This window comes from Eutrema salsugineum, unplaced genomic scaffold (assembly GCF_000478725.1).
Source record: "Eutrema salsugineum unplaced genomic scaffold, Eutsalg1_0 scaffold_19, whole genome shotgun sequence".
Taxonomy (NCBI): Eukaryota; Viridiplantae; Streptophyta; class Magnoliopsida; order Brassicales; family Brassicaceae; genus Eutrema; species Eutrema salsugineum.
The window spans coordinates 2,468,074-2,490,281 of record NW_006256838.1 but is presented as its reverse complement, the minus strand read 5'-3'; the positions used below and the strand labels follow the sequence as shown (position 1 = coordinate 2,490,281).

At 39.3% G+C, this 22,208-nt stretch overlaps 6 protein-coding genes across 12 annotated transcripts; 3 read left to right on the top strand and 3 right to left on the bottom strand.

Moving 5' to 3' along the window:
* The first annotated feature begins 256 nt into the window (after positions 1 to 256).
* LOC18019938 (F-box/kelch-repeat protein At4g39560) lies at positions 257 to 3,801 on the top strand. Of its 7 annotated transcripts, XM_024156982.1 has the most exons (8): positions 257 to 1,501; positions 2,165 to 2,308; positions 2,452 to 2,685; positions 2,771 to 2,861; positions 2,956 to 3,074; positions 3,160 to 3,331; positions 3,418 to 3,584; positions 3,689 to 3,801. In XM_024156982.1, exons 1-2 carry the CDS (start codon positions 370 to 372, stop codon positions 2,167 to 2,169), a joined length of 1,137 nt encoding a protein of 378 aa, XP_024012750.1. In that variant the 5' UTR covers positions 257 to 369; the 3' UTR covers positions 2,170 to 2,308; positions 2,452 to 2,685; positions 2,771 to 2,861; positions 2,956 to 3,074; positions 3,160 to 3,331; positions 3,418 to 3,584; positions 3,689 to 3,801. The 7 variants fall into 7 exon arrangements, with proteins under 7 accessions (XP_024012750.1, XP_024012754.1, XP_024012753.1 ...); XM_024156986.1 differs by having other exon boundaries at positions 2,618 to 2,685; positions 3,418 to 3,801; XM_024156985.1 differs by having other exon boundaries at positions 2,613 to 2,685; positions 3,418 to 3,801.
* Positions 3,802 to 4,066: 265 nt separating this feature from the next.
* On the top strand, positions 4,067 to 5,632 carry LOC18019937 (psbP domain-containing protein 6, chloroplastic). Its single transcript, XM_006402900.2, has 3 exons — positions 4,067 to 4,641; positions 4,885 to 5,201; positions 5,304 to 5,632. The coding sequence occupies exons 1-3, from the start codon at positions 4,344 to 4,346 to the stop codon at positions 5,472 to 5,474; spliced, it is 786 nt and encodes a 261-aa protein (XP_006402963.1). The 5' UTR covers positions 4,067 to 4,343; the 3' UTR covers positions 5,475 to 5,632.
* Positions 5,633 to 5,639: 7 nt separating this feature from the next.
* Positions 5,640 to 8,001, bottom strand: LOC18019936 (bZIP transcription factor 49). Its single transcript, XM_006402899.2, has 2 exons — positions 6,442 to 8,001; positions 5,640 to 6,235 (listed from the first exon to the last, which is right to left on the bottom strand). The coding sequence occupies exons 1-2, from the start codon at positions 7,991 to 7,993 to the stop codon at positions 5,808 to 5,810; spliced, it is 1,980 nt and encodes a 659-aa protein (XP_006402962.1). The 5' UTR covers positions 7,994 to 8,001; the 3' UTR covers positions 5,640 to 5,807.
* Positions 8,002 to 10,384: 2,383 nt separating this feature from the next.
* On the top strand, positions 10,385 to 12,771 carry LOC18019935 (R3H domain-containing protein 2). The gene is made up of 4 exons (XM_006402898.2): positions 10,385 to 10,763; positions 11,331 to 11,958; positions 12,045 to 12,327; positions 12,564 to 12,771. The coding sequence occupies exons 1-4, from the start codon at positions 10,631 to 10,633 to the stop codon at positions 12,612 to 12,614; spliced, it is 1,095 nt and encodes a 364-aa protein (XP_006402961.1). The 5' UTR covers positions 10,385 to 10,630; the 3' UTR covers positions 12,615 to 12,771.
* A 103-nt stretch (positions 12,772 to 12,874) lies between these two features.
* Positions 12,875 to 17,893, bottom strand: LOC18019934 (calmodulin-interacting protein 111). Its single transcript, XM_006402897.2, has 11 exons — positions 17,597 to 17,893; positions 17,354 to 17,500; positions 16,419 to 17,242; positions 15,821 to 16,025; positions 15,463 to 15,670; positions 14,854 to 15,365; positions 14,046 to 14,472; positions 13,810 to 13,890; positions 13,529 to 13,719; positions 13,267 to 13,457; positions 12,875 to 13,060 (listed from the first exon to the last, which is right to left on the bottom strand). Exons 1-11 carry the CDS (start codon positions 17,891 to 17,893, stop codon positions 13,009 to 13,011), a joined length of 3,135 nt encoding a protein of 1,044 aa, XP_006402960.1. The 3' UTR covers positions 12,875 to 13,008.
* A 1,443-nt stretch (positions 17,894 to 19,336) lies between these two features.
* LOC18019933 (fatty acyl-CoA reductase 6, chloroplastic) lies at positions 19,337 to 22,045 on the bottom strand. The gene is made up of 8 exons (XM_024157109.1): positions 21,694 to 22,045; positions 21,503 to 21,606; positions 21,219 to 21,418; positions 20,964 to 21,064; positions 20,688 to 20,859; positions 20,396 to 20,557; positions 19,812 to 20,291; positions 19,337 to 19,723 (listed from the first exon to the last, which is right to left on the bottom strand). The coding sequence occupies exons 1-8, from the start codon at positions 21,971 to 21,973 to the stop codon at positions 19,564 to 19,566; spliced, it is 1,659 nt and encodes a 552-aa protein (XP_024012877.1). The 5' UTR covers positions 21,974 to 22,045; the 3' UTR covers positions 19,337 to 19,563.
* Positions 22,046 to 22,208: the final 163 nt, after the last annotated feature.

Below are 22,208 nucleotides of genomic sequence, written 5' to 3'. Positions count from 1 at the left end.
TAATTATTATTTCAAAAAAATCAAATGAAAATATTTTTTTAATGAAAATTAATAAATAAAAAAGTAAAGTTGTTAGTTTCAGTCTAAATTTACTTTTTAATAAATGGACAGAAACGTGTCGAAAAAAGAAAAAAAAGGACAGAAACGACTTTAAAAATCGAATGTGGGTCTAAGTTGCAGTCGAAACCTATTCGGTTTAGGAAAAGACAATAAAATTCTATAAATATAAGTTAGTTTCAGTCTGGTTCCGCGAAAAGAAAAAAAGAGTTTCTGTCTGAATTCTACTCCTCTCAGTCATAAAAGAAACCCTAATCGCGAAGGGTCGATCAATCCAATCAAATCGTATATCTGCAAATTTGGGGATTGTAAATGACGATGATCAATTACGCCGACGAAGTGCCACTACCGCACCTTAAAAGGAGGAAGAAGAAGAAGACCAATAAAAGGAGGACGAATAAGACCAATAAATCATCTCCGTCGTGGTCTTCGTTGCCGGATGCTCTGGCCCTGAGCTGCGTGGCTCGCCTCACGAGACAGGACTACCTGGCCTTATCTCTCGTCTCCAAGAGCCACCGCGCTCTCGTAGCTTCCCCTGAGCTCGTCCGCGCGCGAACGCTGATAGGCTGCACCGAGCCAACCTTCTGCGTTTGCTTACGCATCTTTCCGGACCTAACCCCAAGCTGGTTCTTCCTCAATCGTAACCGGCGGCTGAGGCGGATCCCATCGAACCCCTATCAGGCTCCGGAGTCGTCCTCCTTCGTGGTGGTAGATTGGGGCATCTACGTAATCGGTGGAATCTCAAACGGCAATCGTCCCACTTCGGATGTCTGGTTCCTCGATTGTTTCTCTCGCACATGGCGTCAAGCCCCGTCCATGAAGATGGCTCGTGCTTCCGCCTCGGCAAGTTTTGTAGACGGGAAGATATACGTTTTTGGAGGCTGCGACGATCACTCAAACTGGGCAGAGGTGTTCGATCCAAAGACCCAAACCTGGAATCTCTTGTCAGTGCCTAAGATGCCCCACGGTATCCACCAAAGTGTGGTGATAGAGGGGAAGAAGGTTTACGCGGTTGATGAGGAAGAGTATCAAAGCTTCTCCTTCTCGCCAAGCGAATGTAAGTTTTGGACAAGAAACCGTAAAAGAGATTATAAGCGTGGATACAGAAACGATTGGTGTGCCATAGGGAAAGTGTTATTCTGTCGTGGTAGTCGCCGGAGAATACTTTGGTGTGAACCAGATAATGATTTTGATTGGAAGGAAGTGAAAGGCTTGGAGGAAGACCTGAAAAATTCTCTCTCTGGTTCGAGACTGTACTACCATGGGGCCTTGGATGCACTGTACAGTAAACCAATCGATATCAATTATGAAATCAGCAGTCTCAGCAGCAACTCTGCTGGGAACATTGTCATCTTCTGGAGCGTGCAGCTTGAAAATCCTAAGCATTTGGAGCTTTGGTCTGCCGAGATTTCCGTGGAGAGGCGCGAGGGAGGCGAGATCTGGGGTAAGTTTGAGTGGTCCGGTGCTGTTTTCAAACTTCATCCTCGCTCATACAGTGTTAAGGTCTTATATTCTGCTTCGGTCCATGTCTGAAACTTCAGTCTTCTTAATCCTTGTACTTTATTGTTTCCTTATACTTTAAACTATTGTTTATGAATTCCAATGAATCAGTTTTTTTTTTTTTTTTTAATAATAAATACTGCAGTGTGCTTCTCTCTTGACTCTTTGAGCAGTTTCCCCTAAATACTGCAAATATCCATTACATTGCCTTAATAAGTTTCCAGTAGACTAGAATGTTGTGATGGGTGCAGGACGGTACATTACACCCCTATTTCCCAGTTTCTAATAAGGCTAACATGTTCTTATATCTTGCAGTTTCTTTTTAATCTCTTGGGACAAAAAATAAACTCACTTATTTCTTTGTCTTGGTCTTAATATTTATGTGTTTTCACCATTTCTCTCGGTTATATGCTCCACTTATAGAGGAGAGGCCGTAGAGCAACTCTTGGTCCGGTACCGTCTTTGACCACTAATTCAGATTCACAGAGAGAATAGTTGAGCTGATGAAGAGTGGGAACTTGTTTGAGTCCCAGGGTGGTCCCATTTTTGTCTTTCTTTAGGATCACTATGCGTTAACAGAAAGGTGTCATCTTTTATTCGAATGCAGACTGAGGATGAGTACGGAAGACAAGGGCAGTTATTGGGCGCTGAAGGTCACAACTACATGACATGGGCTGCTAAGATGTCTATAGCAACTGAGACTGGTGTCCCGTCGGTCATGTGCAAATAAGACGATGCCCCTGACCCTGTGGTGAGTTCTTTGATCCGCATCTGCTTAGGTATAAGTTGTGGTTTGTTAACTGGTCTGCAGCTGTTGAATCTCAGTGAAAACTGAACTCAAAACTAGTTTGCTTTGGTACGTCGAAAGTCATTGTTTTTTTTTTTTTGTGACAGATAAACACATGCAACGGTTTCTATTGTCATTCGTTTGTTCCGAACAAGCCCATACAATGTCCATTGACTTATCATCTTCAAATCCAAAATATTTTTATCCTTTTGAATTGTAAAATGTATCTTTTTAGTTTCACTGATTTCGGTGGGCCAATGCATCATAGACCAGTTCAGGATCTGGCTTTTGCGGTTGCACGTTTCATACAAAAAGGAGGATCGTTTGTTAACTACTACATGGTATGTAGAGTTAACCACATAATCAATCATCAGTATCAGATTTTGTTTATCTGAGGCCAATCTTTCTCTGTCTCCTTGAGAACAGTACCATGGAGGGACTAAACTTTAGAGAAGAACAGCCGGAGGTCCATTTGTCACCACCAGCTATGACTATGATGCTCCAGTCGACGAATATGGTAAGGGCCGCGAAAAATTCGTGAACATTCATTGGAATGTTAGGTTAATGCGATGCTTTATGTACTAAGTGAGCTGTTGTTACATGTTAAATAGGTTTAATCAGGCAACCTTAATATGGTCATCTAAAGGAGCTCCGCAAAGCTATCAAGATGTGTGAAAAAATTCTGGTTTCAACTGATCCCGCTGTTACATCATTAGGAAACAAGCAACAGGTAAGAACGGATATGGTTTAGTTGTAGAAAATTTATGTACCTTTTACTAAACTCTGTCACTCTTTTTTTGACTTTGATTTCCCAGGCTCATGTATACTCTTCAGAATCAGGAGATTGTTCAGCTTTCGTTGCAAACTATGATACATAAGCGGCAGCATGAGTACTGCTTAACAACGCTCATTATAACTTACCTCCTTGGTCGATCAGCATTCTTCCTGACTGTAGAAATGCAGTTGTTCAATACTGCAAAGTATAAAGTATATATCATTGTTCTGAATTCAGGAAATTCAAATTGTGTTTGTAAATATTCTGAAAGTTGTGGATTTCTCTTGGTTGATTTCAGGTTGGAGTTCAAACATCACAGATGGAAATTTTGCCAACAAGCACGGGGAATTTCCAGTGGCATAGTTATTTGGAAGATCTTTCTTCTCTAGATGACAGCTCCACATTCACCACCCAGGGACTCTTGGAGCAGATAAATGTCACGCGTGACACAAGCGATTATCTTTGGTACATGACTAAGTAAAAAAAAAAACAATTTGTTACCTCATATGATGTAAACTTTCCATTGTGATTCTCAGAAGTTGCTAGCCAAATATGGAATTTGTATGTAGTTTTGATAGTGGCGCAACTGAATCATTCTGGCATGGAGGATAGCTACAAACTCTCATTATTCGATTCACGGGCCATGCCGTGCACATATTTGTCAATGGACAGCTTTCGGGTATGATACTTCCTATAGTTTGGCCCATTAACTTCCATTAGACAGTTTCTGACATGCAAACTTCAAGGTTCTGCCTCTGGAACAAGGCAAAACAGGAGATTCACTTGTAAGGGAAAGATCAACCTATATTCTGAAACTAACAGAATTGCGTTGTTAAGTGTTGCTGTTGGATTGCCAGTTAGTATACCTTTGCTACTTTTTCTCATCCGCTTCTAAAGCTGTTTCCGTTATTCTCTTATCAACTTTAAAGAATGTGGGTGGACACTTTGAGTCATGGAAAACTGGAATCTTGGGTCCGGTGGCATTGCACGGCTTGTCTCAAGGGAAACGGGATTCAGGGTGGTCCCATTTTAGGATTGGAGGGTCTTTTCGTCTTTTCTCTAATGAGCTTATGCAATAGAAATGTTGTGTGGACCGATGACTCTTTTGTTTTTCAAGTTGCCTTATCTAAATCAAACCAAAACTAAAAACTTTCAACCTCTCAAAGAAATAAAAAACCTTGTTTTGTTGAGAAGAAAAGAGCAAAGCTTCGTATTCCGACAAAAATGGCGACTGCGTCTCTCGTCCCGACATCTAAAATCTTCCCTGCCTCTCCTAAATTCTCAGCTTCAGCTAAAACAAGAAGAAGTAGCGTAATTGTTGTTTCCTCGCAGCAACAACCAAGAAGGCGAGATTTACTGCTGAAATCGGCGGTGGCGATTCCGGCGATTCTGAATTTGAAGGAAGCTCCGATCTCGGAGGCGCGTGAAGTCGACGTCGGATCGTACTTACCACCTTCTCCATCTGACCCTTCTTTCGTCCTCTTCAAAGCCAAACCTTCCGATACTCCTGCTCTCCGCGCAGGTGATGCTTAATCCCAGTCTCCTTTTTCGTTTTCTGCATTGCATATTAACTTGATGAGTTTGATTAGTAGTGTTTTGTTTTATCATCATAAAGACTGATTATCTATCTAAACAAGTTTTGCTGCGTAGTTTCAGTTTGGTTCTGTTCTTGAGCCTATATCCTTAATATTTAATAATACTAAGTATGGATTGGCTTTTGTGAAACTTTTAAATTAATGATCTTTGAAATCTAGTCTGGTTGCAGGAAATGTGCAGCCCTATCAGTTTGTTCTACCGCCAAATTGGAAACAGTTGCGAATAGCCAACATTTTGTCAGGTAATTACTGCCAACCGAAATGCGCAGAGCCATGGATCGAAGTGAAGTTTGAGAACGAGAAGCAAGGCAAAGTTCAAGTAGTCGCATCTCCTTTGATCCGCTTAACCAACAAACCAAACGCAACTATTGAAGATATCGGTGAGCCTGAGAAAGTGATTGCTTCTCTTGGTCCCTTTGTCACCGGAAACTCTTACGACTCTGATGAGCTTTTGAAGACTTCAGTTGAAAAGATTGGCGATCAAACGGTAAGAATTATCTCAAGTGGTTTGTTTCTTTTGACTAAATCAATCATTGAGGAAAGTTTCTGATATTCTTGTTCTATGTCTTTTTGTGTTATTATGACACAGTATTATAAGTACGTGCTGGAGACGCCATTTGCGCTAACGGGAAGTCACAATCTTGCAAAAGCGACAGCAAAGGGAAACACGGTGGTTCTGTTTGTGGTTAGTGCTACTGAGAAGCAATGGCAGAGCTCACAGAAGACTCTTCAAGCCATTCTTGATTCTTTTCAGCTGTAAATCAAATGTTATTTGGTATGACTCTCTGAATTCAAAAAACTAAGAGCCAAGCGGTTTGTTTGAAGGAAATCAGGAATGTGTGTAGTACAATTTTAACTCGGATTCCTTTCAACTGTAATTTCGAGTTGACTCGGATTGAACATGAGACATTGAATAGACCCGATGGTATAACTTTCTCTGATTATCAAAGATCTAAAGATTACAGGGTTAGGATCCTATATCTCGATTCAAGAATCGAACAACAGTACAGGCTGACGATAAAACTAAGTGGCAATCTACTGGAATGCAACGTATAAACTCCGTTCTTCTTGTGGATTTTATATATAGAGCAAGTCAAGTGGTCACAAGATGAGGGACTTCTGGTCGTGGAAGAAGGCATGAGTATGTTACATACTTCATACCGTCCACAAGCACGACTACGAAAACTCGGGGCAGTGATTTTGTTCCTCTCATTGTACCATCGGTGTCTCCATCACTGCCTTCTCTGGGATCAACAAGCATCGATACAACCATTGATGGGTCTGGCTTGGTTGTACTTGTGCGAAAGTTCTCTTTGCTAGAGCTGTTTTGATCTTTGGCTAGATTAAGATCGGATACTGGAAGACCACCACGGAGGATTCTTCTGTTATTCTTTCTGTTATATGAATCAGTGGTGTTCTTGGGCTGTTGCGTAGCTGGAGAAGCAGGAATGATGACCCCTGAGGTTGAGGAGACATCAAACTGAAACACTTCGGTGCACATCCCCGAACCGAACAGTGGTCCTATTCGTGGATACATTTAACAAAAAAAAAAAAAAAAAATATGTTATTTTATGCAAATGCAAGCAATTCAATTCACTATCCTAGTTAAAAGACTGATCTTCCATGATAACTTATGTTTCTCGCTTCTAAGAGATAAAGACGAAGATTAGCATTCCTATATAATCACATTAAGGGGAGAATCTGTAACATTATAAACTTTTGATTACCTGCAACACCTTCACGAAACCATTGCTGCATTTTACCATTAGCTGTGGTTGATTCAAGTTGGTCTTCCGAAGAATCATCAGAGTTAGAAGATGAGAGACCTTTCTGTTTTTCGCTATAGAGGTGCTTAGGCAGTGAAGGAGAAAAACCTTTAGTAAGTTCTACACCGCTTTGTCCTTCATTCTTCGTTACAGAAACCATGGCTTTCTCGCTCGCCAAAACAGAATGAATAATCAAATTTCCATCGATCTTCACAAGCTTTTCATTCCTCGGAACAAACAGAGATGCAGCTAGAGGTTCACTACCATTCCCAAGAGACACAGAGTCCACTGTTGCAGACACGTTTCTTCTCACTCCTTGATCAGAATATCTCCCACAGTGGCCACTGACATCTAAAGCTCTTCCTCTAAGCCGATCATACTCACCATAAAAGACACCGCTAGTTCCTCCATAGCTAAAGTTCAAAATCGGAGCCAATGCACCAAACAAAAACAAACAAAACACAAGACCAAGAACACTAATACTAGCAACCTTCTTGGTCTTACCTTCTGACTTCTTCACCTTAGCCACCGATGATTGTTGTGGTTTCAACCGAGGAATAGGAAGCAAAGGCACTTGAGAACCTTGCGGTTTAGCCATATAAGCCGGACACGGCATCCATGGATAAGGCATCGGAGCCAACGGTGGATACATTCCCGACGGTTTCCAACACATGCCTCTTCCGGAACCTACTTGCTGCCTCAGAGTGGCGTTCTCAGCCACAAAGTAAGAGATCTTACTCTTTAGCTGCGTTATTGTGGAATGCATATTCTTAACCTTTTCTTCTAGCTCCTCTACGTAATGTTTCTTCCTCTGTCTCGAGAGCTGAGCACTTTCACGGTTCCGTATCAGTCTCGCGTTCCTCTTCTCATCATCTTCTTCGCCACCTGTGACAATACTTGCAACGCCATCTTCATCTGATCTCCTGTACTTACTGTTCCTAGAATCCTCGCTTGTTTCTTCTTCACTCTCCTTTTTTCTCTTCCTAGTGGATGTCGTAGAAGCTTCCTCCTCCGTCTTAAACTTCTGATCGACCGCCACGATTCCTGATACAGACGACGCAATTGTAGCCTCCGAGACATCAGAGACGCCGTTCGCCGACTCCTGAGAGGATAAACTCAAGCTCCGCGCAGTACCGGAGCAATCGGAATCCCTCGGCGATTCCAGATTGCAGCAAAGCACACGATCGCCTGAAATTCTCGTCACCGGCGTAAAATCACCGGAAATCTCACCGTTCGTAGCACCAACAGGAATGACGAACGATTCGTTCTCAGAAGGAAAATAGAGGTCGTCGACACTGTCAAAAATCAACTCAAAGTCACCGTCACCGTCTATTAAAAACCTCAGATCGGAGATTGGTTTCCCAATTAGAGCTCGATCGGAGCTAGAATTGTAGAAATTATCAGCAAAGGGAGGTGGGGGGTTTGCGATGGAATCGAATTCAGAAGAGAAGCATGGAGTACTAGGATCAGTGTCAGGCGTATGATTCTTCTCCACCATAACTGGTTCCGCCATTGTTGGATAGCTTAAGGTTTAAGGTTACTAATTTGGGGAAGAAGAAGAGAGAAAGAGAGAGTGGGATGCTTATAAATAAGAGCGAGAAGACGTTGCTCTCCTTCTACTCTCACATCGGCGCGTGGGTTTCAATCTCCTTCGTCGGATTAGTTCATAGTATGGAGAGTGTACTAAATGCACCACGAAAAGCGCGTGAGTGATTTCGTATCCATATTGTAGCACGTTGACTGCATTAAGGTGGAGTGATGCAGGGTTTATATGCTCTTTAACGGCTTTTTTATTATCTTTTGGATTGGATCTGATCTATTTTATTATAGAGTTGTGATAAGACTTATTCCAAATGTGTGTCGTTTTGGAGTCTCTTTGACGTCACGCATGTCTCCTCTCCTCTGTCATCATTACTTCATTACTTATCTGCTTTTATAGCGTCACTGCTACGATTTTTTGTTAATAAATCATACATTCATACTAAATAATGATTATTTTTTACTAAAAGAGGTAAATACTATGAATCTGCAAACTACATTGACTTGGGATGGGATGAAACACGCGAAAAGAATTTTATTTGGGAAAATTTGCAACTGTTCTTTTTTTTTTTTTTACGAAATCATAACAACAAACCTTTGTTATATAAACATCACCAAAACATACATTTGTCTTTCTGAAAAAGAAAAAAAAAACTTGAGATGAAATTTATTTGCTTTTGTTTTAGTGATGAATGAAAATGAGTATTTTGTTCCAATGGCGGAACCACTTTGTCTAACATGGAGTCATTCGCCCCCATTAATTTTAAAATTTTGGTGTAGTTTATTAAAGCTAAATATCAATGCCCCCACTTCTAAAATTATATATACTCTTATTTGCCCCCAATGAAAAAAGTTTTTGGTTTCGCCACTGTTTTGTTCCATATATACTCAAATGCAGATACTCTAGATCTATTGTAAAACCCTGAACTTTTGACATGTATGCTTGGTCTAGTCATATATTCTGCTAATAATATACCAAGGAGTATGCTCGTCTAGACAATTTATAAGAAATTTCTTTTAATCTTTTGCTATACACTAATTTATTGTACTGTTATTAGAAATTTATAATCTATTTGGACCTTAAACTACAATGTTGACGTCTAAATAAACAAAGCTAGTTCACGAATCTAGGGGTTGAGACTGTAATACAGAATTTTACAAGGAAATTGGGATGATATCAAATTTGTTAGTTTTGATTGATGAACGGAATCAAAGAGGGCACAAACATGGATGCTTCCCGGTCTACTACTCATTCTCACATTTAGGTGGCGGTTGCTTCAATGTCAAATAACTCAAAACCACTGTATATCTTTCTTTTTGTCAACTTAGTCTTGTTCTAACCTATGATCTATGATCATGAGTGACATTTTAGCTCATGAAGTTGAGTTACTTGATACGATAAATAACAAAAACCTAGAACAGCCATTGCTCACTTTAAAGAGTAGATAATTAATTAAAAAGGAAATGGATATAATATCAGATAACAGAAAACTGAAAATAGTCAACCCAATTAAGACGGCTGAGAAGAAAGAAAAAGAAGGTCATTCATTAAGTTAAGACAGTAGTAACTAGGACTAAACTAGCTTTGTAATTACAACAAAAGGTCATCCAATAAGATAATTTAGATTGAAAACATTAAACAAAAGCTTTTACGTCCTCTACATGCATGCATGGTCTAAATTGGTGTAGACTCTCGCACCCATGAACACTTCCATTCCTTGGATTTCCAACTATATATTGTGATTTCCACACGCGTACACTAGACTACTGATAATTAACGCTAGACCTGTGAGACCCAAGTGAAGCTAATTTACCATATAGTTGATCAGAAGTGCACATTGAAATGTGAAAGTGAAAGTGTCTATGTTTAAACAAATTTGAATTTCTTCGACCTGACATCAAAGCAAACGAGTATGAAATTCCCTGATAACCTATCTTGATAATGAAGAGAATGGGATATGCAGCATTCGATCCTTCTCCATGACGGTTTTTCACTTGCTAATGTTAGAACTTGATGCTCCTCACGACACGGACCGTATCTAGTCTTTGATAAATCATCATGGACAACACAATTATACCTTTACTGCTTTGATATTCATATTTACTTAATGATTTCTATAATTAAGTAAAATGAAGTGTTTTACAATGAGTTGACTGAAAACTGATTGGCTTTTTCATGAGTTTTATTTTTCTGTTAAATAAAAAGTATATATATATTTGTATATATATATATATAATTTTTCTCAAAAAAAACATACATATATAGAAAAAACAAAACGCATGTACCGTATGAGATTTTAATTTAAAAGGTAAAAATAATAAAAATAAAAAGAAGAGAAATATAAAGTTTCCTTTCCCTCTCGTTTGCGTTGCCTTCCCGAGAGAGAGAGAGAGAGAGATAAGATTTGCATCTTAAGCCATAACTCATAAGGGGTTTCCTCTTCTCTCTCGCCGCCACCGATGCTCCGATTTCGATTCTCCTCTTCCTCTTGACTTTTCTTCTTCTCTTTGCTGCGAGAGAAAAGGAAACAAAGGGTCAGATTGGTAAAAACGTTCCAGATCGAGGAAGAAGAATCCAGAAGTTTCTGGGAACATCCAGCCGCTTTTTTTCATGGACGCAGCTTTCGCAACACCGCCGCCGGAAACCGCCTCTGAAACCGGTGCTGCGGTTACGGGAGATAATGGATTTTCGGTGGATCCTTTTCTAGTCGAGGCTTTGCAGAACCCTCGTCATCGTCTGACGAGTAAGCTCCGTTTTCTTTTTTTTTGTTTGTCTTTTTTTGGGTCCCTGATTCATGTCATAAACCCTAGTGTGCTGAAATTGGAGCCCAATTTTGTCACGAGCATAAGAAAGTTTGGAATTTTTGCTCGGCAGTTTATCTGAATTTAGCTTAAATTATGGTCAATTTTGTGGAGTTTTGATATGTAGCTACTTCTCTTAATTGATGTTGCGTTTCAGGGACTGGCTCCCTTCTTAATATGTGGTTATTGAGGTGTCCATTTTCCTTGTATTGTAAATTCATGGTTAATGTTATCAAAGCTACAAACTTTATTGTATGAGCATGATTCGTGGTAGTCAACATTTATAATAAACGTAAGTGATTCATGAAGTAGGTTTTGCTACAGGAGTGTTACTTAATATACTGATTTAAGATCTTGAACTCTGAAACTTGTTTGAGTTATATCTCCTTCTTCTGGTTTTGCTAGTATTAGATTGGCTTTTGTGTGGTTTCTTCTATTTCATCACTTATCATCACAACTTTCTTTTTCCTACTGATTCTAAGACTTTTGTTCTTTTCTTGTTATGTCAGTTTTGCGGATGGAACTTGATGTTCAACGGTTCTTACAGAACCTTGAACAGCAGCAGTTCGAGTTCCAGCATTTTCCTACTTCGTATCTTCGACTTGCAGCCCATCGTGTTGCAAACCACTATGGACTAGCTACAGCGGTTCAAGACAGTGGTGTTGATGGCAATGAGAACATAATCCTTGTGACTAAAACAACAGAGAGCAGATTTCCTGCTGTTCGCTTGTCTGAAATTCCGACGGCAAAACAGTCAGAAAATGGTAAATTTGAGCACATGAAAGTTTCCATCAAGACTCGACCTTCTAAAGGATCTGGATATGGCTCTGGTGAACTGGAAAAGAAAGGTGGTCATCTTAGGAGTGTCGAAGAGAGGAAAGAAGAGTATGACAGGGCTCGAGCGCGCATATTTAATGATCTTACAGGCCGTAATGGCGATGACTCTTCTTCTGAAACTCAGGTTTATGGGAGGAATACAAGTCTTGGTAGAGATGACAATCAAGTATCTAAGAATGCGTATGTTGAGGTAGAGAAGAACTTAAGCCTCAGGGAAACGGGTCCAACATCTCGTGTTGCAATTCTTAGAGACAGAGAAAAAGATCGTTTTGACCCTGATTATGACCGCAGTTACGAAAGGTATGTAAAGCATCTGTTGGCTTGCTGGCTAAGAGCAACGTTCAGCTTCATGGGTGATGGTTGATATACTTTATGTGTGAATGCAGGTACATTAGGAGCCTTCCGGTTAATCAGAATTTCCATCTACCACCAGCCTTCAACATTCAGCAAATGCAGTCACCGTACTACGAAATGGGATTTACCGGATATAACCATATCCCAAATACTCATGCTTCATTTAACTTTGGACCACCTGCAAGCTCTATCATGAGTCCTTATGGCACCACAGTTTTACACCAGCCTTCAACGGATGCAATGTATATGCAGTGGCCTAATGCAGCTATGATGTATGCCCATTCGTATGACCAGTTCAGAAATGCATCTCTTCAGGTAAATAACATTTGAATTTTCTGCCTTCCCTAACTCTCTTTGAGATTGTGTTCATAGCATGAAAACAAACTCGTGTCTCCTAGTAGAAGGACCATGCGCATATTAAGAATCTTTTACCCACATGCTTAAGTTTATTACGTATGCATAGCTCTAATAATTCGCTTGAGAGAGCAAGTGAAATTGGTTTGGTGCCTAATATATAGTTGTCTGAAAGCTGCTATAATGTGTTTATCCAGGCACAATTCTGTCAGCAACCCTTGAGCTTCGACTACATGCAGAACCGCTAGGCACTTGTCGTTAGGCCTTAATCCCTCTATCAATCTCTATCTCTGTTTACCAGCTTTTTCTAAAACCTAATATTGTTGTAATGGAAATTTTTGAAATGTAATGTGATACTCTTGTTTCTCTTACGATTATCAATATGAACTGCTCTTCTGAGTCAAATCGTCCTTGAAACTGGGTGCGTGTGGAATCGAATGTTGCATGTCCATAGTGGTGGCTACAAGAGCTGTCCTGTAGGGATTTCATTGCACGCGATACGAACCAGTCTTCGAAGTATATATATCATATGTATTGTGTACGTAAATTCTCCCATCTTCGTGAGACGCAAAAAAGAAAAAAATATATGATTCAAATAGACAAATATGTAACACCTACAAGGCTACAACATAATACTCTCGTTTACGAACTAATATGGCGGCGAAGGAACGTCACAACTGATTTCAATGGCGTCCTGTAAAATAATAACATCAATGGTTGTAAGTCGCAGAAAATACCAATGGGATACAAGATGAATTAATTTGCTCAATGAAATTTTGGTTTCCGAGTTTTTAGAAAATTTATCGCATTTAGTATACTAAAAAATGCAGCCAAGAACACGTGTCCCATCAAAGTGAGTAGTAACTTTCTAACAGAAAAAATAGACATAGAGATGCTTACCATAGAGGAAATGAGGGTCTTTGGCTTTTGTTTCCTGGTTGTGCAACCTCGTCGTCTCTTTGTGGATCTGTGTGGACAAGTCTTTGGAACTTTTCAGACAGTGCTTTGTAAGATTGAATTTCTGTTGGTTCGACTTTGCTAATCGCAGCTTTTAAATGCCGCATGCTTATTTCTTCTGCTTCAAGACTCTCCTGATATGATAAATGAATGTGAGACATTGCCTGTGCAGAAATTAGGGACTGGTATAAAGAAAATCTCTAACCTCGAGTGCGGCAATTGCTGCTTCTCTGCATATCAATGATATGTCAGCTCCTGTGTAGCCTTTGGTAATACAAGCGAGCTCCTTTAAACAGATATCAGAGCTGCATGGGATTTTACGCAAATGTATTTTGAGTATTGCTTCACGATCAGCTTTATTAGGAGGTCCCACATATAGCAATCGGTCAAAGCGTCCTGCAACATTATAACATATTCAAGTTCACCAAACGAAATTTCATGTTTGTTTACGAAAATCCAATGAATTAATGAGAGAAAGAAATTTACCAGGTCTCAGAAGGGCAGAATCGATCTTGTCAGGCCGATTTGTAGCAGCAATAACGGTAACACCAACTCGTTGATGCAAACCTGAATTCCACAATTAAGCAATCAGATCCATGCTGTGTTACTGTTCAGAATTTCATCTCAGAATCTCTAGTTAAACAATTCAACTATGATTGCAACTTTTCCTACAATTTGAGAACTGCACCGAGATATCAATACGAAGGGTTGTTGTTACTAACCATCGAGTTCCACAAGAAGTTGGCTCATAACTCTGTCTGAAACTGAAACGCCATCATTTTCTTTCCCTCTAATGGAGGCAAGGCTATCTATCTCATCGAAAAAGATAATCGAGGGGGCATTTGCTCTTGCCTTTGCAAAAAGGGACCTCACAGCCTTCTCGGATTCACCAACCCATTTGCTAAATAGCTCTGGACCCTTGACTGCAAGGAAGTTCAGCCCCGCTTCAGAAGCTACTGCACGTGCCATAAGGGTTTTGCTACATCCAGGAGGACCGAACATCAGTATCCCACTTGGTGGCCTTGTGCCTATTCTCTTAAATGCGTCCTCATGTTTTTGAGGCCATGCCACTGCTTCCATTAGCTGATTTTTCACTTCCTTTTGGCCACCAACATCTTCCCAGTTAACTTTAGGAACCTCTAATATCACCTAAGAGTTTGCACACGAACCAGCAATTAGACTACGATAGAGTAAAATCTGGTTTAGCATTTCGAAATAAAAATCTCTAGGTAACAGACCTATGAATAATTCAATACTGAAAATTTTAAAATTTCCTATTAAAACCAGAAAATCTGAGGAAGTAACAAAAGAAGATAGCCAAACGTGTGAAATTGAATTTGAACCATAACAGAATAATGCTCTTGGTGTTCTCATTCATGCAATTTCATATATGACATGAAGAACCAGAAGAAGGAGATCATCTTAATTAGATCAGAAAATAGAGATAAACTGAGTCAAAATGAGGGAATCAGTAAAAGGAGAGTTAGGAATATCATAAATTTCCTAGGAGATAAAATAAAATGGCAATACCTCTCGCATAGCACTAGGTCTGATTTTGATCTTTGCTTTTTCAAAATCTTCAAATCCTACACTTACGGTATGTACACCTTCTTTGCTAAGCATCTGTTCAGAACAAGAGTTGCTACTGTTTTGAAAATCATCTTCTACTAGGGAGACTATTCCATTTGAACTAATTGAACGCCGCGCCCCTGAAGTCGTGTGTGAAACTGTGATACATGACGATGCAGAATCCGAACTATCAGATGATACGTCTGTCACATTTGTTGAGGATTCAGAACCTCTACACTCAGAAGCAGTAATAGGTGTTTCTTCAGGTGGCAAATTGCTAGAGGAACTTCTCTGATTAAGATGCTCCCTTAAACAGACAAACGCTGCCTCACAACACAACGCAGCTAGATCAGCACCTACAAAACCATAGGTTGCCATAGCGAGCTGATTAAGCTGGGTCTCTGAAAGTGAATGCCGCATCCCACTGAGAATTGTCCGAAGTATATCGAACCGCTGTGCAGAAGATGGCACACCTATATCATTAAGCAAATATTTTTGAACACATATTAGGGAGTAAGAATCTAAACTATATCAAGGATGGTCTAATTATTACAAGGTCTTGGTCTTTACCAATTTCGATTTCCCTGTCAAGTCTTCCAGGTCGTCTAAGGGCAGGCTCAATGCTATCGGGCCTATTGGTCGCAGCAATTACAACAACGCCATCACTCCTACTTATTCCGTCCATTAAATTCAGTAGTGTAGCTACCATTCTCTGAGACAATTCTTCGCCTCCTTCTTTCCGTGCAGGAGCAATAGCATCCAGGTCATCAATGAACACCTATACAAGAAACAAAATTATTCACATCGCAAGCAGATTGGTATGATAAGATATATCAATTGTTGGGGTAACAAGTGAATATCGAATTATCTCAATATATAGTCGATACTCAGGTATAAAAAAAGACAGAGGAGAGTGCAAAATTCTAACCACAGCAGGTGCAGCATTGCTAGCAGATCTAAAAACTTCATCTAGAGCTTTCTCGCTTTCTCCCAAATACTGGCTTATTATCTCAGGTCCATTCACAGAGAAAAAGTTGACACCAGAATCACGGGCAAAGGACCGAGCCAAAGATGTCTTTCCTGTGCCTGGAGGTCCATGAATAAGCACTCCTTTGGTGGGTCGTAAACCAAGACTGAAATGATCATGCCAGTGATAAACATAGAATATTAAAAATAAAACAAAAATCTAAGAAGGTAGCTGTATTTACAGAACCTAACAATCAGATGGACTAAACCTTTCTATCCTTATAATTAGTAAATCATATATCTCAGCAGAACACCTACAGCATTCATCAGGACTGTGTATAAACACGTTTTACTGGCTAGACATATTCTCAACCTTCCTAATGAGCTCAACAGACCGATTAATGAGCAGGATAACTTAATTAATTCATGACCAACAGGGAAACTGGACTACATAAAAAATACTTGCACTTTTCATAGATGTTTTCAGGTAGAGCTTTGATTGACTATGTGAAATGGTGAATAGGAGTCAAAATTGCTGTTGGAATAACTGGAATACTAACCTTGATAAGGAATTTTTTGTGGACGAGGACACAATAATGTCCCTTAAAATTGCATATTCTTTAGAGAGACCACCTAACTTTGAAATTTCACATCCCATGTTTTCTCCTTCATCGTCTTCATCAAACTGCAGACCTTGCGCAGATGTTTTCTCTCGAATTTCAGATGCTAAGCCTAGTGTATGATGGAGGTTTACTTTAGTTTCCCGGTTTATCATAAAAGCCTGACTTCTATTGGAGGAATCTGGTGGCTTTTTATTAGCCCTTTTGACACAGAAAATACAGATTTCTGAGAGAATTGGTACAGCAACAAAATTCCCATAAAGCAGACTACAAGGATACAGCCACGAAGTTGCACAAATCTGCAAAAGTTTCTTCGAACTTTCATTGCTCAAAACCTCTCGCAGATCAATCGAACTTTCAGATGACAATCGCTGCTTGGCACTGAAAACAGGGCCTTCTAAATTTGATGAAGCAGGAGAACTAGGGCGAGGAGAACTAAGCTTTTGCAAGTTTGATGGTGTCTTAGGAGTTGAATTCCCATTTCCGTTCTGCTCGTGAGAACTTTCAAGAGATAGCTTCTCTGTAGAGAGAAAATCATTTTTAGCTTGTAATATATTCCTGAAGGGAATCAACTCCAAAGACAACTCTTTGCAGGCAAGTAGCGAAAGCTGGTTGACATCATGTTTGTACGATCCGCCATTCCCGTTGAATTGATCACTCAAAGAAGGTTTGCTAACAGGATAAACAAAAACAGTCCTGCCTAAAACAGGGCAACCAAGACCATAGCAAAGATTCATTGAAATTCGAACAGCATCCTTCAAAGCCTGCAAAATTTTGAAAATTTGCAAGAGGGTTGAAATCGAAATTCCAAACAAGAAGAAATATCAGAACTCAAAGTTCGATTCGAAAAGAGCTGCAAGACAGATTCTTCTGACCTTTGAAGAAGAGAAAACGGTGGCGAGAACAAAATAGTCCCCTGGTTCATCAGCAATTCGACTCTCGCACTCAACTCCATATTCAGCTTTTATCGAGCTGAGAGGGAAGCTGTTCGAAAATCTGCTTTCTGGGCAAGCAAGTGATACCTATCATTGAGATTCAGTTTCCGAAATTTCAAATCAGCATTTCGCAGCTAAATTTCGTATGAACAGCCTCAAAAGCAGAAAAGCATCGATTTTTACCGTTACAGTGGAACCAGGGCCGAGGGAAGCAGCGACCATCGAAGTTTCCGATAACCAAATCTTAGAGCCTCTGATAGACTCGGATGCAACATCGTCTACTCTTCCGATGATGGCAGATTTTCCGAGAAGACAAGGAAACGCAGCAGAAGCTTCTTCAATACCACGCCTGAGTTCCTCTTCGTTGACAGAATCTGTATCCCGACCCGTTGTTGAAGACGCCGGAGTTTTTGGGGACGCAGGCGGTTCCGAATTGGAAAGCCGTGATGGCGTCTTCGACTGCTTCTTCTTCGAAGGCATCTTATAGCTTTGTTTCTTTAACCCCGAATTCTTCCGGGATAAACGAAACTTATTTCCCGGCCGGTGAGTATAAATGCCGGTCACCGGGAATTGAGAGCCCAAACACTTAGGGTTTATTCTTGGTTTGGGTCATTAACTAACCGAATGAGCCCAAGCCCATATAACGATTTTAGTAGTTGCAGCAGAAGTGTTCGATAAAATGTCTGTGAAAGAAAAATCATCTTTGTCTAAAGCATCCTTTAATCAAATCATCTTTGTCAAAACTCAAACCTGTCATCACATGTTGTACGACCTCCGCGACCTATAATGACATCAATCTACTCACTAATCTTGTCTGCTATTTCAGATTCAATCCCGAGATTGTCTTCTCCAATATCTCCAATTACTGGAATCAACTTGCTCTTCATGAAGGCTTCATAAGAGGTCCCATGCATTTGCTTCAGAAGCTTGAATAGATCCGAGCTTATGATCTATGTGGAACAAAAATGGGATACAAAAGTTTACTTGGACAAGAAGAAAACTTTGTTTTAGGTTTTTATTACCTTTAGCAAGAAACCCTGTTGCACCGGTGACCAAATAGCTCTTCCCTGTTAAGAACTGAACAATACCAATTCCGTCACTGTCACTCTTTGTTTCTGCCTCAGACATCATAAATTGCGCACAGCTTTTAATGACGTCTCACGATAATAACACGAAGTTTGGACTCTACGTGTCGTCAATGACAAACGTCGAGAGAAGAAGTGGTTTGGTTAGCCTGAGAAGAAGCTGAAGCCACCCAATCTGATGGCTGTGCTGATGGATAGCCTTTTTTTAGTTACCGGCAAAAAAAAAAAAAAAAAAAAAGAAAGCTTGTTGGTTTGGTTTTCTTTTTTTTGATAAAGATGTTGGTTTGGTTTTCTTTGGTGCCTTGGAGGGTTTTTGTGTGAGAACATACATATATAGAAAAATCACGTAGGTGTTATTGTGATTAGGTCTCCGTCGTATCTTCAACTGTTTATGGTTGGACCGTAAATCATTAATTGTTTCTGTACTAACACAAATCAACTTGACAAAAATCAGAATTCTTATCAAGTGATAAACATATCGATTGAGAATCAATGATCTCAAAGCGATCAAGGACAAGCTCATAACGCTTGAACAAAGGAGAATAACAAAATGCATAAAGGAACAAACAAACAACATTCAATCTACAGCATTCAACTCTCGGTTCTCAACGTAAATATTTCCAACTGCAAACCTTCCGTTTGGCTCCGCCCGGATTCTGGTGAGAATTTCTTAAAATATTTTAGGCATTTCGTTTATTTTGGTCTAAACATAGCTAATATATTCCATTTCTAATTATGATTTTAGGTGTTTTGATTATTTCAAGTCTAAAAATACATAATATTTTTGGATATATAATTGTATATCAAATAATTTCGATTACAGAGTGTATCTCTGAAACTTTGTATTTTTTTCATTAAGACAACACCAACTTAAATAGTTTTCGTACAAACACCAACGAAAGGATGTGGCTTTTGAAACTGAAAATAAAACTACCCATTTTTACACAAGTCTTGTTGATTTAACATATAACTATATAGAAATTCGACCAAACTCAATTATAAACTAGAAAATACATAAAGAAAGCTGATACACCTGGTGAACACAAGCACTTATAATCATTCCCTTTAACTGGACCTTTCACTAAATAATTGCCTTTTGAGACCTGGAAGATGAACATTGACAATGTAATGCTCCCAGTCAATGCATCTGCCATCAAACTCAAACACCTTTCTCTCTTCCAGTGACATCTCTTGTATCAGACTTCTTGTATTGGTATCATCAAAGCTGGTACATTGACTATTATTGTCAGTAATCTAATAGCTTTTGTTTTTTGCTAATTAATAAAAGAACAAATCCAAGTTATGTTATTTACCACGCTTGAAAGAAGGAATAAGGCTGATATGTTCTTGCTAGGGACACAAAATAATTTAGCTTCCTCTTCCCTTTGATGCTCAATGTGGTATGTGACTCTCCTCCTTTTCCTTCTCCAGTATTCATCTCTATTTCTTGTTTTGCTAGAGTGTTGGATACAGAGGAGGTGAAACCCTCTAAGGAACTGTGGAATTTCATACGTTCCAAGTCTTTCGTTATTGTTTCTGTCAATGGAGAATCACACAAATGTTGATGAGAGAAGTCTGCCAACTCGCCGAGTCGCAGGGGATTCGCATGAGATGTTGAAGTAACATTGTAAACTTTGAGTTCCGGTACATCACCAAAACCGTGCTTTGCAATGGCTGCTATTGCCGCGTTGGCAACCATATCAACAGGTATAATATCACAAAAAGATTGATAATCTCCCCACATGTCTGAAATCTGTTCTTTTCCATAGCCCAAGATTAGTGGAACACTCATCCTGTTTTTTTTTGAAAAAAAAAATTAACCAAAACCAAGTAGAAATTCTCAGTTAGAACAAGAAGCTAATCTAGTCCTATTTTTTTCAAAAAGAAAATCTTTAACCTTCTTCCTTGGAGCCAGCCAGGGAAAGGCTCCTTGTAGGAGCTTTCTATAATACTAGGCCTTATGATCACTACAGGAAATTTTCCTCGCTTGCTGTTAATTATGGTCTCACCCAAGGCTTTTGTGAACGTGTAAACGTTTTCCCAGCCAAAATATTGAGCTCTGGTTTCTCATAACATAATACCAAGATTGTTTCAGATTTTGGTACATAAAGAATGTCAAGAAAGTAAATTTTTCTCAATTTTCCTCACAATTTTTTGTTTTTTTGGTAACTGGATAACGTTAAAAGTACCTTTCGATACCAAGTTCTTTCAGTTTCTTGATTTGTTCACTGCCATGGAACTTTTTTACAGCTTCTGAAGCTAGTTTCATCTCGGTTTTAATGTTCAAGTTGGAAGTTATGTTTTCTCCAATGCAGAGAGGAGTCTCCAATATTGTCCCTTCTTTCTTACCAGTCACGTAAGCTATATAGCAAAATCAAAAAGGAAAAAAAAAAAAACAGTTTCCGATACTTCTCTTAACAAAAATCCTTTAAATTTTGGTCCAAAACATATGAACATATATATACCAGTTGAAAAATGGAGAAAAAGTTTCAGTTTCTTGCAGTCCTTGCCAAAGCTCAAGAGCCGACCAGGTCCAAGAGCATTGACGCTTAAAGCGGAATAGTATCTGTTTCCATTTTTTTTTTTTTGGATTAAAAGCAACATCAGAAATTATAATATGTTTGCGATATGAAAAGAAGAAAAAAAAAACATATTTGCAAACCCTTTAGCAACAAATAAAAGTGAAAAAACAGAGAAAAAAGAAACGGAGGAAAGAAAACCTGTCGTCAAACGTTGTACGACCAGCACAACTTATAATGACATCAATCTCCTCATTAATCTTGTCTGCTATTTCAGATTCAGTCCCCAGATTGTCTTCTCTAATATCTCCAATTACTGGAACCAACTTGCTCTTCATGAAGGCTTCATAAGAGGTCCCATGCATTTGCTTCAGAACCTTGAACAGATCCGAGCTTATAATCTGTGTGAAACAAATGGGATACAAATTTGAGAAACGGAAAAGAAAAATTGAATGGAAACGAAATGATGGTTTGGAATACAGAACCTCATCGTAGAGTCTCTTGTTGGCTGATTCTTGATCTTTGGATTTCATCAGAACAAAGATCTTCCCAATCTCAGGACTTGCCCTCAACAATTTCTCAATCAACACTGCAGCAAACAATGTTTCAATTGAAAAATAAAAATATAATTTAATTACTTGTACAAGAAGAAAACTCTGTTTTAGGTTTTTATTACCTTTAGCAAGAAACCCTGTTGCACCGGTGACCAAATAGCTCTTCCCTGTTAAGAAACGGACAATTCCAATTCCCTCAGTGTCACTCTTTGTTTCTGAGTCAGGCATCATAAACGGCGTCACAGCTTTTAAGGACGTCTCACGATAACAACAACAAGTTTGGACTCTACGTGTCGTCAATGACAAACGTTGAGCTAAGAAGTGGTTTGGTTTGCCAGAGAAGAAGCTGAAGCCATCCAATTTGACGGCGTTTCTGGTGGCTAAGACATTAGTGATAGCCATTTTTAGTTACCGGCAAAAAGAAAACGAGAATGAAAGCTTTTTGATGTGGTCTTCTTTTGTGCTTTGGAGGATTTTTCAGTGAGAATATATATGTGTATATATATATATTACGTGGGAGTTATTGTGGTTAGGTCTCCGGTCAGGAGTCGTATTCTCACTGTTTATGGTTGGACCTAAATCATTGATTGTTTCTGTTAACCAACACAAATCAGAATTCTTATCAAGTACTGATAAT

Bases quoted from the DNA above. Each gene is read 5' to 3' on its own strand.
- LOC18019933 (XM_024157109.1), bottom strand. From the start codon at position 21,973: ATGGCTATCACTAATGTCTTAGCCACCAGAAACGCCGTCAAATTGGAT. The intron at 20,860-20,963 runs GTATATATATGT...TTTGCTATATAG, and splicing joins TTTTCTCCATTTTTCAACTG to CTTACGTGACTGGTAAGAAA. The intron at 20,558-20,687 runs GTACTTTTAACG...ATGAGAAACCAG, and splicing joins AAAGAACTTGGTATCGAAAG to AGCTCAATATTTTGGCTGGG.
- LOC18019937 (XM_006402900.2), top strand. From the start codon at position 4,344: ATGGCGACTGCGTCTCTCGTCCCGACATCTAAAATCTTCCCTGCCTCT. The intron at 4,642-4,884 runs GTGATGCTTAAT...GTCTGGTTGCAG, and splicing joins TACTCCTGCTCTCCGCGCAG to GAAATGTGCAGCCCTATCAG. The intron at 5,202-5,303 runs GTAAGAATTATC...ATTATGACACAG, and splicing joins AAAAGATTGGCGATCAAACG to TATTATAAGTACGTGCTGGA.
- LOC18019934 (XM_006402897.2), bottom strand. From the start codon at position 17,893: ATGCCTTCGAAGAAGAAGCAGTCGAAGACGCCATCACGGCTTTCCAAT. The intron at 15,366-15,462 runs GTAAAGACCAAG...TTAATGATATAG, and splicing joins TGACAGGGAAATCGAAATTG to GTGTGCCATCTTCTGCACAG. The intron at 13,891-14,045 runs GTTAGTAACAAC...TGTGGAATTCAG, and splicing joins ACTTCTTGTGGAACTCGATG to GTTTGCATCAACGAGTTGGT.
- LOC18019935 (XM_006402898.2), top strand. From the start codon at position 10,631: ATGGACGCAGCTTTCGCAACACCGCCGCCGGAAACCGCCTCTGAAACC. The intron at 10,764-11,330 runs GTAAGCTCCGTT...TTGTTATGTCAG, and splicing joins CCCTCGTCATCGTCTGACGA to TTTTGCGGATGGAACTTGAT. The intron at 11,959-12,044 runs GTATGTAAAGCA...GTGTGAATGCAG, and splicing joins TATGACCGCAGTTACGAAAG to GTACATTAGGAGCCTTCCGG.
- LOC18019938 (XM_024156986.1), top strand. From the start codon at position 370: ATGACGATGATCAATTACGCCGACGAAGTGCCACTACCGCACCTTAAA.
- LOC18019936 (XM_006402899.2), bottom strand. From the start codon at position 7,993: ATGGCGGAACCAGTTATGGTGGAGAAGAATCATACGCCTGACACTGAT. The intron at 6,236-6,441 runs GTAATCAAAAGT...ATCCACGAATAG, and splicing joins GTTTCGTGAAGGTGTTGCAG to GACCACTGTTCGGTTCGGGG.